General features: G+C 40.8%; 1 protein-coding gene across 18 annotated transcripts in view; it reads left to right on the forward strand.

The window, feature by feature from the left end:
• NCOR1 (nuclear receptor corepressor 1) overlaps positions 1–13,772 on the forward strand; it is a 153,056-nt gene that overhangs the window by 110,976 nt on the left and 28,308 nt on the right. For 13 of the 18 annotated variants that reach the window (XM_013049607.2, XM_045085424.1, XM_045085412.1 and 10 more), the window contains 8 exons: positions 936–1,109; positions 1,851–2,011; positions 6,665–6,785; positions 6,883–6,984; positions 7,313–7,413; positions 9,874–10,042; positions 12,046–12,186; positions 13,430–13,513. In XM_013049607.2, the coding sequence (XP_012905061.1) occupies positions 936–1,109; positions 1,851–2,011; positions 6,665–6,785; positions 6,883–6,984; positions 7,313–7,413; positions 9,874–10,042; positions 12,046–12,186; positions 13,430–13,513 (1,053 nt within the window). The remainder of the gene's footprint in view (positions 1–935; positions 1,110–1,850; positions 2,012–6,664; positions 6,786–6,882; positions 6,985–7,312; positions 7,414–9,873; positions 10,043–12,045; positions 12,187–13,429; positions 13,514–13,772) is intronic. The other 5 variants (XM_045085423.1, XM_045085425.1, XM_045085429.1 and 2 more) reach the window with 1 other exon arrangement.

The raw sequence follows: 13,772 nt of genomic DNA on the forward strand, positions 1-13,772 counted from the left end.
TTCATAAATTTAATGCAAGTCTAATGAAAATTCCAATGACATTTTGTTTGGAGAATTATTTTAAATTTCGATTTATCTGGAAGAATAAATGTAAGACTAGGTAAGCAAAAAAATAATAAAATGAGTGGGAATTTGTTTTGGGAGACATTAAAATAGCCCACATCTAAGTGGTTTGGGTTACAGATGATTTTCATTTTCCTTTGTACTTTTCTGATTTTTCAAAATTACAATGTCAATTTCATTTTAAAAAGGAAAAGAATATATATATATAATTATATGTATTTTTAAGTCTTAATGTGACTGCATATCTGATATCTTTAAATGCTCAAAGTTGTTTTATGCTTTATGTGGAGGTAAATTATATGAAGTAATTTTTATTAGCATTATGGTAGTAAAATTCCCAGTTTATAAGCTTGTGTAGGTTTTTTGGGTTAGTTTGATCTGTGTCAAAAATTTAATTTTAATTAAATTTAATTTTAATTTCTCTGAATATTAAGTGGTGGGTTTCAACAGGCTAAATTGAAGAGTTGAAAATCTCAGAGCTATGACTGATTCAAGCAAGACTTGAATTCACCAAATGGCTGGATAATCTGATGTTTACCTGTTGTGATCTTTATTACATGTGAAAACACCTGGTTTTCCTAAGAAAGAGAAAGAGAAGTTCTTTGTCCTTTAAAGGGAAAAATCATAATTGAATATTTGAGGGTTTTATTAGGTCATAGTGATGGTGCGTACACAGAAGATACAGATGTATAGGGTTTTTAAACCTCTCTGTGGGTGGGTTCCCTCCTCTCCCACCAAGGAATTTTAGATTTTAATATTAGTATATTAGTATATAGTCAGATCTGCCCCTGGATGGTGTGGGCTTAGTCCTTTCACACTTACTATTTTAATTTGGGGTTCTTCCCTTACTTTGATAACTTTAACTTTCATAGGAAAATCAGTCGCCTATATGCCTTATGCTGAGGTCAGACGTGCCCTAGAGCAGGAAACACAGATGCACAATACCGCAGCAAGGTCAGCCTCACCGTGTAGGCTCTCTCCGAGAGAAGCCAGTAAAGCCGCTCTGCAGCCTGGTATGAGTGCAGCCCGCTCTAGTATCCCTCCAGGTAAATATCGTTGCTCTGCGCAGTGGCTGCTGGCCATCTTCCTGCAGGTGCGAGACATGGGGGGTGTGATCTCGTGAATGAACTGCCTTTCCCAGACACGTCCTTCCTGTTTCAGAATTATTTTCTTGTTTCTCTGCATCCCATCGTCTGTTCTGTTCAGTTGAGATTCACTGGGCCCCCGGGGAATTTTGTTCCCACATGCGTACCGTGACACTGACTGGCTTTCAAGAGTCCATATACTTCGAGAAAATCTTTAGATCCCCTCCCTGACACAAGAAATCCCGGTCTGTGAGAGCCAGAGTCAGTAAATGTCTCTCTTAAGTATGCATGATGTAGAGAGGCGTGCAGCTGGCGGTCGGCCATGTGTGCGCGTTCTCCCCAGTGGTAACATGAGTTGCCCCTAAAAAGCAGGTCCAGCGAGGGACGGTGAGACAGAGATTATTAAAGACAGTCACTTGCCTGTGCTCAGCAGAGATTGTTTGAAATGAACATCAGCTTGAAAGCTCTGGTTTGACAAGGAGTTGAATATTTCAACCTCACAAATACCATGTGTGACCTGAATATGTATATGGGTTTAATTCAAGTTGAAAGAGAAATTCAAAATAGAAGTGTTCCTCCTCAGCCTCATCTTGCAACTTAAAATTCAATGTGTGATATAAAAATTCAGGAATGACTGAGATAGAGTGTTGCAAACTACGAAACTGACGATTTTAAATCATTTTTTTCCCCTCCCCTTAAAAGTCCTGCAGCCTGCTCCACATCAAGTGATAACGAACCTCCCTGAAACGGTTCGCCTTCCCACAACTCGACCCACCAGGCCACCTCCGCCTCTCATCCCATCATCCAAAACCACAGTGGCTTCAGAGAAACCATCTTTTATCCTGGGAGGCTCCATCTCACAGGTAAAATGCCTTCCCTGCCCAGGAAATTTCTGTTGATTATTGCTTTGGTGAAAGTTCTCCCTTTTTGTCACTAATATGTCAGAAATAAAAATCTATCTGTGTGTGAAAAGATGATGACCAAAAAATACGGCAGTCATCATCTTCCGTGCCGCACACAGGAAGTTTGTGTGAGTTGGGTGCCCAAACTGAGTGCCCGTGGCACACCATCTGGCTTGACTTAGGCACTTCTGTTCTCTGAGGTTCAGTTAGCCTAGATCCTAAAGGAGTTTTTTCAAGTACTAGAGTATGTGTTGACTATTGAAAGGCTCTAAATATTAAATTGTGCTTGATTGATAAGCCCTAGTTCATTCTGACTTTGGCCATTATAACTTTCTTTTTTCCCCTCTGGTGCATTGCTATCAACATCCATAACATATATCTAAATATGATCTTATCTTAATGGTTGAGAAGTTTTGACTGATGTGCACGACCAGCGGGAAGCACTCTCCTGTCGGCTGATGAACCATCGCATCACTTCCGAAGGTTCTCTTAGCGCCTTCTGCCTGAAGCAGCCACTGGTTCGCTTCCTGTTGGCACAGATCAGTTTTGCCTTTCATATAAATGATCTCAAACAGTGTGTACTCTTCCGTGTCCGTCCTCTTGAACTTAGCGTAATGGCTGTAGGGATTCATACAGGTTTTGTGTAATCAGTAGTTTTCTTCTTTTTTATTGCTGAATACTGCTGCGCTGTGGCAACACATGCCGGTTTGTTAACCCGCGTTTTCATTAGTGGAAGCCAGAGCTGTTTCGGGCTTTTGGTTGTAGTGAACAAAGCAGGCACGAACGTTCTTGTACTGGCTCCTTATAGACATTTGTCTTTATTTCTCCTGTGTAATCAACCCCCGGAGAGAGCACTTGTTCGATAATATGTGTGTTTTACTTCATAATTTCCCACAGTGGGTCCACTGCCACCTGAAACGTAAGCCTTCACGTTGCTTCATTTGCTCTTGGCAGTCTTTTTTATTTTCATCATATTTCATTGTGGCATTTAGTTTGCATTTCCCTGGCAGCAAATGAGGTTGAGCACTGTTTTGTATGCTTATTGGTCATTTATACATTTGATGGCAAATTGACTGTCATTATCTGTTTTTATTGTTTTTTTTGGTTATTGATTACCGAAGTTCTTTACGTATTGTGGATGAAAGGTCTCAGTTATATATTAAAATATTTTCTCTTTTCTGTGGCTTGTGTGTTTTGTTACTGGTATGTTTTGATGAACAGAAATTTTAAATTTTGATGAAATGTTTATGTAAATTTTTTCTCATTCTCTAAGAAATCTTTGCTTCATGGTTGTGGGGATATTCTTGTGTTTTCTTCTTAAAGGTTTATAGTTTGGGCTTTTACGTGTAGGTCGGTGGTCACGTGAAATTAAGTTTTGTGTGCAGCCTGAGGTCAGCATCAGCGTTCATTTATCCTTTTGGGTTTGCAGTTCCAGTAACACCAGTTAAAAAGCCGTTTCTTTCTCCATTTGATCAGTTCAGTGCCTTCTTCAAAAATGATTTGGCTCTGTGTTCAGTCTCTCTCTGGACTATCTGTTCTGTTCAGTTGATCTGCTTGCCCATAGTTTTGTTAGCACCACAGTTTTGATTATTGTAGCTTTAAGGTAAGTCTTGAAATCATGTGGTAGGAGTCCTGTAAGGGCTTTTACTTTTTTTTTTTTTTTTAAATTAAAGATTTTATTTTATTTATTTGACAGACAGAGATCACAAGTAGGCAGAGAGGCAGGCAGAGAGAGAGAGAGGAGGAAGCAGGCTCTCCACTGAGCGGAGAGTCCGATGCGGGGCTCGATCCCAGGACCCTGCGATCACGACCTGAGCCGAAGGCAGAGGCTTTAACCCACTGAGCCACCCAGGCGCCCCAAGGGCTTTTACTTTTTAAGATCACTTTGGCTCTTCTATGACTTTGGCGTTTCTGTACAAATGATAAATGTCAGCTTCTAACAAAAATTCTGCTGGGATTATGGTAAAAGATTGCATTAAATCTATAGATTATTTTGGGTTGGAAAGGAAGGTTTTTTTTTTTCTTTTAAAGATTTTATTTATTTGTTTGAGAGAGACCATGAGAGGGGAGAAGATCGGGGTTGGGGGGGAAGCACCCCCTGCTTCTGGAGCTGGGAGCCCAATTCGGGACTCTGTCTCGAGATCTGGGACCATGACCTGAGCCGAAAGCAGTTGCTTAACCAACTGAGCCACCCAGGTGCCCTAGAAATGATCTTAAGAACATTGAGTCTTTTGTAATCCATGAACATGTTTATATTTCCATTAATTTAGGTCTTTATCTCAACAATATTTCATAGTTTTCACTGTAGATGTTTTGTTAGATGTATTTATGTTTATATAAATATTATTTTTTAAAATTTCATTTTCCAGTTCTTACAGGTATATAAAAAAAAGTTGACTCTTTCAATCTTCACTTTATCTCCTGCAGCGTTTACTTATTTGCTTCTTGTTTTGTTTTTGTTTTTTGGAAAGAAAGTAGATTTCTTAGGATTTTCTATGTGAGCATGTCATCTGCAAATCAAGGTAGTTTTACCTCTTCCTTTCCAGTCCTAGTGCCTTTTCTTTTCCTTGTTTTATTGAACTGGCTAAGATAGAACTTTTAGTACTGTGCTTATTTTCTTTTTAAAGATTTATTTGAGATAAAGATACTTATTTGAGAGAAAGAACAGGGAGGGAGGGGGAAGAGGGAGAGAGCAAATCTTAAGTAGGCTCCCGGCCGAGCAAAGAGCTAGGAGCCTGATGTGGGGCTCCATCAGCCCAGCGTGGGGCTTGATCCCACAACCCTGAGATCATGACCTGAGCTGAAATCAAGAGTCAGATGTTTAACCAACTGAGCCACCCAGGTGCCCCATAGTACAATCTTTAAAAGAAGTGGTAAAGAGGATATGCTTTCCCTTATTGCCCATTTTAGGAGGGAGGCATTCAGTATCTTCCTGGTAGGTATGTTAACTCTAGCCTTTTCATAGGTGCCTTCCATCAGATTGAAAAGGCCTCCTTATTTTCTTTTTTTGCTGAGAGTTTTTTTTTTTTTATTTTCTTCCAGTGTTTGTGCTTTTTAACTTCAGAATTTCTGTACAGTTCTTTTTTTTTATGATTTCTTTTTGTTGATATTCTTTGTATGGGGAAACATCATTTTCATACTTTCATTTAGTGCTTTAGACATGATTCCCTGTAGTTTGAACATATTTATGATAACCGATAAATGATATAATGGTCTTTTTCTGGCGAGTCTAAAGCCTAGGGACAATTTTTATTCAGTGCATTTTCCCCCCCATGTGTGGGTCATGCTTTCTTCTTTGTTACAATTTTTGGCTAAAAACTGGACATTCTGCATAAGGTGGCAGCTGAGGCAATCAGATTCTCCTCTCTTGGGAGGGTCTGCTGTTGTTGGTTTTGTTTTGTTGATGCTTGCTTTCTAAAGAACTAACTGTGAAGTCTGTGTTCTGTGACATGTGCGGTCGTTGCTGTCTCTACCTGCTGGCCGGCTAAGGCTTGACAGACTTTGTGGCTGGAATGCTTACATGTCCCAGTCTTTGCCGAGTGGCTCTTTGTGTGTCTTGGGGCACACCTTCAGCCTTCAGCCAGGCTGCTGGCAATTCTGCCTTAGTCTTCACTTCCTACTTTCACAGAGCTTTACGGCCCACCAGAGTTGAGAACTTCAGGCCTTCTCTTGTCTCTCCTAGGCATCTGTACAGTCTCGCATATTCACGTGGCCTTCGATTGCTAGGAACATGCTCAAACCTCCTTTGAACATCTCATTTTTTAGCTTTTCCTTTTAAAGGTTTTTGCTTACCCTGTTGTTGCCTGAGTGTTGCCTCAGGCAGTGACGAAGTTAAAGCATTTGACGCTGATTGTTTTTGACAAGCATGCACCTTCTTCCCCACAGGTCCGAAAAGGACAGCCTTGCAAATGGGTCTTCCAGGGAACCATCAGACAAGTCAAATAATGACTGTTATCTGGGATTGATGCTTTTAAGGAGCTCCAAACCCTCTTCTTTCCTCTCTGGTGGCTGCCAGGCTGATGGTTTTCAGCATAATCGAGGACTGTTGATTTTCAGGGCTACCAGTGAGCTTGGTGGGAGCATATGGGAGAGGAGATAGAACAAGTTCAGATGCGACAAAACTCATTCTTCTTACGTAGATTTTGTTAGTCTTCTTGAACAAACACACGCAGATTTCCATAAGCCTTCAGTTAATTTCCAAATTGAAAGGTTGATTTTTACCATTTTTGCTGGTTTTCTGGTTGCTTTTATGGAGGAAAGTTTTCAGAAGTCCCTATTCTGCTGTTTTTACTGTCACTGTCCTATAGCAGTTTTTTGAAGAATAAATATTGTTAATAATAGTAGCTTACATTTTGAGTATACTGTTAAGTGCTTTGTTTATGTAATTTGTTTCCTAATATTAATTATGTGAAATTTATGGCTATTTCAGAAGACCTCTTGCTCCCTTTAAAAATATTTTTAATCAGTCTATTAGGATTTTCTTGCTTTTTCAATACTTGTCCTTAATTTTGGGCAATGGGGGTGTAAATTCTTATAAGCAGACACATGAACATATGTTTATTGTTGACCTTGTGAAAAGACAATGTTATTTTAGTCTTCTAAAATTATTTTTAGGGAACACCTGGCACTTATTTGACATCTCATAATCAGACTTCCTACACTCCAGAAGCAGCTAAGCCCTCAGTGGGCTCTATTTCTCTTGGACTGCCGCGGCAGCAGGAATCTGCCAAATCAGGTCAGTGAGTAAATACTCAAAAGATTCCTGCACTTGTGGCATCACGGGCGGTGACTCAACACTTGATCTCTTCTTTTTCTCTCGCTTTGGTCCATAGCTACTGTGCCCTACATCAAGCAGGAAGAATTTTCTCCCCGAAGCCAAAACTCGCAGCCTGAAGGTCTCTTGGTCAGGGCACAACATGAAGGAGTGGTCAGAGGTAAACTACGCTGTTTGGCAGAAATATTAAACTTTTGTTCCCAATAAATGTATTAAAAGTCATTAATACGTTTTAATGTTGTGTTTTTAAATTAGAGCCTTTACATTCTAAATTTTTCCTTCTGTATAAAAATAATTCAGGATTTTGAAATTCCATGTTTTAGCAATCCTTTTTAATAATTGTAATATTTTGAAAGTGCATTTCAGTAAAACAGATATTCTTCTTATACTGCTGTTTCCTTCTCTTACCCCTCTTCAAGTTGGGGGTGAGTTTTGTTTGTTTGTGGTGGTAGAAGCTGTAACTTACTCATCATTTTGCTTTCATTCAGGTACCACGGGAGCCATTCAAGAAGGAAGTATAACTCGGGGAACGCCAACCAGCAAAATTTCCATGGAAGGCATCCCGTCCCTGCGGGGCTCCATCACTCAGGTTAGTTGTGATCATTCCTGATGCACTGGACAGTAGCTAATGATGTCAGGTCTCAAGAGCTCCAGCGGTTCCAGCAGTATGGCTCTGTGGTTAAGTTGCTCCTTGTCTGGATTGCATAATTGGGTCTCAGTGGTAATAAACCCAGATCTGTAAATTGTCTGCAGAAGGACATTAATGTGATCATTTTGACCACCAGCTGTATTATCTGTTCTGTGGGTCATTTGAAAAGGTCAGTGTTTTGCAAATTGGCAGAAGAAACAAGTTGATGTAGTTCTGTCTTCCTGGCAAGGCTTTTTTTTTTTTTTTTAAAGATTTTATTTATTTATTTGACAGAGAGAGCATGACAGGGAACACAAGCAGGGGGAGTGGGAGAGGGAGAAGCAGGCTCCCTGCTAAGCAGGGGACCTGATGCCGGGCTCCATCCCAGGACCCCAAGATCATGACCTGAGCCAAAGCAGATGCTTAACGACTGAGCCATCCAGGCGTGCGCGCGCGCGCGCACACACACATGCACACACCCTCCCCCCATCCCCCCCCACACCCTCCCCCCATACCCCGCAAAAGCTTTTACCATGTGTGCAGCTCAAATAGAAATGGGAAAAAAAAAAAACATTAAAAATTATTGCTCGCTTTTGCCTCTTGTGAAAAAGAAGGTCTGCAGTCCCAGCATGTAAGCCACCTGGCTAGGGTCTCATGCTAAACTCGAAGACACGGGTGGCATTGATAGAAGCACCGAAAGTCAGATCTCTTCTTCCAGTTTCAAGCTCAATAAATTGCCAGTTTTGATTAAGAAAAGTTCCTTCTTGTCCTCCGTTTGATATTGATTTCAGTTGGAAGTGTAACAGTCCTTAGCTTCCTTATTACTGTAGATCTGGTAAAGAAAATTCTCTTTTGGGAAATCATTGTAAACAGAATCCTGTGGATTTTGCATGTTGAACCTTGTTCCCTAGGCCAGTGGCTAAAGTTGTGGCTCCCGGGCCAGCACCATTAGGCCTGTAAATGGTCAGGCCCCAGCCCAGACTTCCTGAGTCTCATCTGTGGGGGGGCAGGCCCAGCAGGCTGTGTTTCCCGCCCTCTAGTGGGTCTGCTGTGGGCCCATCTGAGAACTGTGCCCTGAGGCCTTGCTGGTCAAGTGTCGTCTGTATCCCAGGGATCAGCATTGCTTGGGAGCTTGTTAGGTTAATGCAGAAATTTTAGTTCCCACTTCCAACCTATGAATCAGGGTCTCTGTTTTAACAAGACCTGGTTTACGGGAGTGTATGGCCTAGTGACCTAGAGAGTTACATGTGAACTCTGCACATCTCTCCTTCTACATTTCACCAAAGTATACATCCTGAAACTAGTTTTCAAAACAAGCAAACACTTTAATATTAGAGGCAGAAGGGGAAAAAATGCCTTATGTGTATTCCCTTTTCTCATTCGTTTTCACTCTAGTAACCAGGCTGTGGGCAGGAAGACAGAATGAAGTGGATGGAGGGAGGCTAGGCTTTTCTCTGTTCATTTCCAGCCTAGTCCATCCACACACCAAGTGAGCCCTTCTGCAGGGGGTGTTAAGGATTTCCGGATATTTACTGCCGAGCCCACTGAATGGCTGGACAAGTAAAGTAAAATGTTCTGTTCTTGTCATTCTTCCTGCACTGAGTGTGTGGTTTCAGATTGTCCTCACGAGGGTTTTGGAGATGCCAGATGTGAGTGGGCTGTGTCTGGGCCCACCACTCCCATCCCAACCCAAGCAGCTCACTTGTACAAAGTCCGTACCCAGTAGGTTCCGTGAATGATTTCTCCCGAAGGAAGGGTTTACTGCTTAACGGAGGGGTCAGAGAGAACTGTGCCTGTAGGTGACTCAGAAGAGGACTGATCAGTGGTGGCGAACATTCTGACCATGTGATCTAAACTGAATCCATAGCACAGGATGGGGTCATCTTGAGTTTTGTCGTTCATACTTCCCCCTCCCCCTCCCCCTCCCCCACTGGTGACCAGAGGTCAAACCCAGTAGACAGTTTGGGAACTGCAAGTTCTTTTTTCCTCTTATTACCATGTGAGAGGAGGTTGCGGTATTCTAAATTTAAAACTTAATTTATTGTCTTATTTTCATTAGACGTTTTGAAAAAACATATTACACTTAAATGATTTCTCAGCCTTTTAAGACGAGATTTTTTTTTCTTTTCTTTTCTTTTTTTTTTTTTTTTTTCCCCTGAGAGCTAAGAGGCTTGACTTCAAGGTGGGGAAGAAAGTTCGTTTGACTCCTACACCTGTCCACATTTTAAGTTTTGTGGGGCAGGGCTCAAGGACAAAGTTACAGTATTTCTTTATGTTTATAGAAACTTAATGTCTGGGTTCTCTTGTGTCTTTGTCCTTTCTTCTTTGAAGATGGGTGGATCCGACTCTCAGTGTGGTAGGTTAAGTTTTCTGAGCATCTCGTGTCTCTAAACCTGAATGTTTGTGTTTGATTTATGGCAGGGTACCCCAGCACTGTCACAGGCCGGCATACCAACTGAGGCGTTGGTGAAGGGATCCATTTCTAGAATGCCCATTGAGGAGAGCAGTCCTGAGAAAGGCAGAGAGGAGGCCGCATCAAAAGGTCATGTTATTTATGAAGGCAAAAGTGGACACATCTTATCCTACGACAGTAAGTTTGATGTCTGTACTCGGAACCCAGTACTGTATTAGGGATTGGAAACATGGGCTCTGGCTCCCCACATACTTGTTTGGGGGGAGTTCATTCTCCCTTCTTGTGGAAGTTTTTGTGAAAATTTAACTGAGATGGTCAGTGAAAATGATAAACAGTGCAGAGCCTGTAGTACATGGTTCTGTGAGTGATAACTAATATCAACCATGGCCAGTGGATTTAGCCTAAGAAAAGAATCTTTAACTTCAATAGAATCACTTTTCTATTTTTTTCTTTATTTTTAAGATTTTATTTATTATTTGTGAGAGAGAGGGCGCGCAAGAGAGCAAGCACAAGTCTGGGAGAGGCAGAGGCAGGAAGAGAAGCAGGCTCCCCTCTGAGCCCGATGCAGAGCTCAATCCCAGGACCCTGGGATCATGACCTGAGCCATAGGCAGATGCTTAACCACTGACCCACCCAGGCCTCCCCAAGAATTAGGAAGTAGATAATAATCTAATAATCCTGGAAAGAGTATTGAATGTAAATTCTTTTTTTTTTTTTTTTAAGATTCTATTTATTTATTTGGCAGAGACACAGCAAGAGAGGGAACACAAGCAGGGGGAGGGGGAGAGGGGGACTGGGAGAGGGCAAAGCAGGGAGCCCGATGTGGGGCTCGATCCCAGGACCCTGGGATCATGCCCTGAGCCGAAGGCAGACGCTTAACGACTGAGCCACCCAGGCATGCCGAATTTAAATTCTTAATTTAAATTATTTTAATGTCTGTGTGTGAGCATTTTCTTTAGATGTATTCTTAGGTTATATTTTCTCACTGATGTTACAAGAATGACTCAGTTATGGTTTAAAAAAAAAAAAAAGCCAGGTGAGGGACTGGATATGAGTTCCTGTTTGCAACTGTTTTTGTGATTTGCGGAGTCATTAGTCATGGTTTATCTTTCTCTTTGAATACAAAGATGTAAGGTATGTGAGCACAGAGTGCCTGATGCAAAACACATGGTAACTTTCTTATTTCCTTCCTCCTTTCTTGTTTTAACATTTCTGGCATATGCTGATTTACATCTTGCTTCTGGAGGAAGAAAGTAACATACATTGCCGAAGCCAGAAATGTAGATGTCATCCTCGACACTTTGTTCTCTTTCCACATCCAGTCAGTCACTAAGCTGTTCCTGTTCTCTTTTCTGAGTTCTCTGCCATCCATCCATTTCTCTATACTCCCCACTGCCCCCGTCATCCTTCATCTGGATAACTGGGCAGCTCCCCCTGGTCTCCCCACCTTTGGTCATAACCCGTATTCAGAACTGTCTCTTGTCACTTCCTACTTGACTCTTCATTGCTTTAAGATCAGTGTAAGCCCCTTACCTTGGCTCGATCCCCCTCCGTGATCTGCTCCCTGCTCCTCTCCCCAAGTGTTCCCTTCCCACTTTTCCCTCGGCCCCCGGCACTGCCTTCCCGTGCAGTCTGCCTTCAGCGCCACTCTCCTCGCTGACCAGGCACTGAGCCCAAGTCCTTTCAATGTCCCACACTTTGTCTCACCTTGGCGTCTGTGTGCCTGTACTCCCTCTTCCTCCCTTACCTCTGACTTAAGCATCTCGGTTCTCCGTTTACACATTACTTCTTGTAGCAGCCTTATCGGGGCCTTTTAATTGTTAGGTTCCCTTTCTAGCGTTCTCATAGCACATCGTACCTCTCTTTTCATAGTATTGACTATGCTGTACATCAGTTTCCTAGTACTTTATTGGTATCCATCGTGACTGGTAAGTTTCATGAAGGAAGGGACTTAATTTGTTAACCTTATCTGCAAGCCTAGCTTACTTATGCCTGGCACTCAGTTACATTTTAATTAATGAAAAAAACTCCATAAATATCATCTATACAGTACTATGTTGTAGGTTGGCTGGCTTTTATATTGTTTTTTATAAGATAAGACTATGAAACTAAGATAACTGATTTATTGTAGAGGAGGCTTTGGGTTTTGTCTGAGTAATTCTTATTTCTATGTTCTGCAGATATTAAGAATGCCCGAGAAGGCACAAGGAGTCCAAGAACAGCTCACGAAATCAGTTTAAAAAGAAGCTATGAATCAGTGGAAGGAAATATAAAGCAAGGGTTGTCAATGAGGGAGTCTCCTGTGTCAGCCCCATTGGAGGGTAAAGTGTTTCCAGTGCTTTATTTAGATACATTTAATTTTGTACAGCAAATTTGCTTGGTTGGGTTAGGTTGTATTCAGTCTCTGTTACGAAATTTATATTCATATTACTATTATAAATGTGTATTCATATTACTATATAAATGAAACCTGTATCAATATATCATTATATTAATAATATGTAATATGATGAAATATGTTAAAACACTGTAGTAATATGAGCTTATTAATATGTTTAAATTTATATTCATATCTGCCTATAAAGCAAGTACATGACAGTGGCAGGAAGTAAAAATTAAACATTATTGGTCATATCATAGGTAACTAGTAGAATGCTCATGTAATTTGTAGACTATTCTGCTAGGGTTAAGTGAGTTGAAAAATGTAAAAGTCAGTCTGAGAACTTTGCTTTTGTTGTGAGGCAGCTAAAGCGGTGTAACAGAACAAAGGCCTGTATTTGAACTCTGGCCGCACTGTTTGCTGGTGAAGTTCACTGGGCGAGTGTAAATGCAGGGACCATAGTTATGATATGAGGACTCGAGACAGGTGTCCCAACTTGCGCTGACCACGCGATAAGCAATCACTACATCATATCTGTAGTTTTATTTTGTTAATGACTCACTTTCTTTAAGTCTTAACCTGCTTCAACTGCTTAATGTCAATCTAAGTGAAATACTAAACACAAGATAAGGGTTCTTCAATCTCAGAAGTCCTGTGTAATTTTCTAAGAGCTGGATTTTCTCCAGTAAAAAAAAAAAAAAAAAAAAAATCCCACTTCCCTTTACCTTTACCTTAGGGTAATCGCGTATGACTTGCATATTTTCATTTACGTATTTTACCTGTTTTTGAGGTACCCATCCTTTGTGTTTTCCTTTTCTCAGAGGTCAGTTTCAGAGCCAGACAGTGATTCTCAACCCCTCTGTGTGTCCTCTTACCTTGAGGAAGAAGCATTGGATTTTAGATGTAGTTTTGAAAGTGTTTTTCCTTATTGATTTATAATAGATGTCTTCTGTGGCTATTTTCTCTTCAGGAAAATGTTTAAAAAGGAACAATTATGTCATATTGGGTACTTCCAACTTTTATTTTTTCCATGATATCCTTCTGAATAGTTCACAAATTTAAGATGATATTTCTTTCTCCATAGAGCTTTTATCAAAAAGTACGTACTCTAAGGTCAGTATAAAGTACATTGAATTGACATTGACATTGTGTTTAATATTTGAATTGCTTTCTTGTCTTGAAAGGGCTGATATGCCGAGCATTACCCAGGGGGAGCCCTCATTCCGACCTCAAAGAAAGGACTGTGCTGTCTGGTTCCATAATGCAGGGTAAACTTTTTGCTTGTTTTGGCTTTTTTTCATGACTGCCTCATTGTAGAGTAGTTTGACATTAATTTGCAGTGTATGAAACCTGCTTTTCAAGTATTTTCCCTTTTGAAATATTAGATACTTAAATCTTGATTTTAACTCTTCTGTTTCTGAGCTGTATAATTTGAAGATGATGGTTGCCTAATCTTTGAATATAGAGACTATCTTCATTATGTAAGAACCATTCTCTGATTGTGGTAAACAGTGTATCAAATCTTGA

Source organism: Mustela putorius, unplaced genomic scaffold (assembly GCF_011764305.1).
Source record: "Mustela putorius furo isolate JIRA1106 unplaced genomic scaffold, ASM1176430v1.1 tig00000867_pilon_pilon_pilon, whole genome shotgun sequence".
In the NCBI taxonomy this organism is placed as follows: domain Eukaryota; kingdom Metazoa; phylum Chordata; class Mammalia; order Carnivora; family Mustelidae; genus Mustela; species Mustela putorius.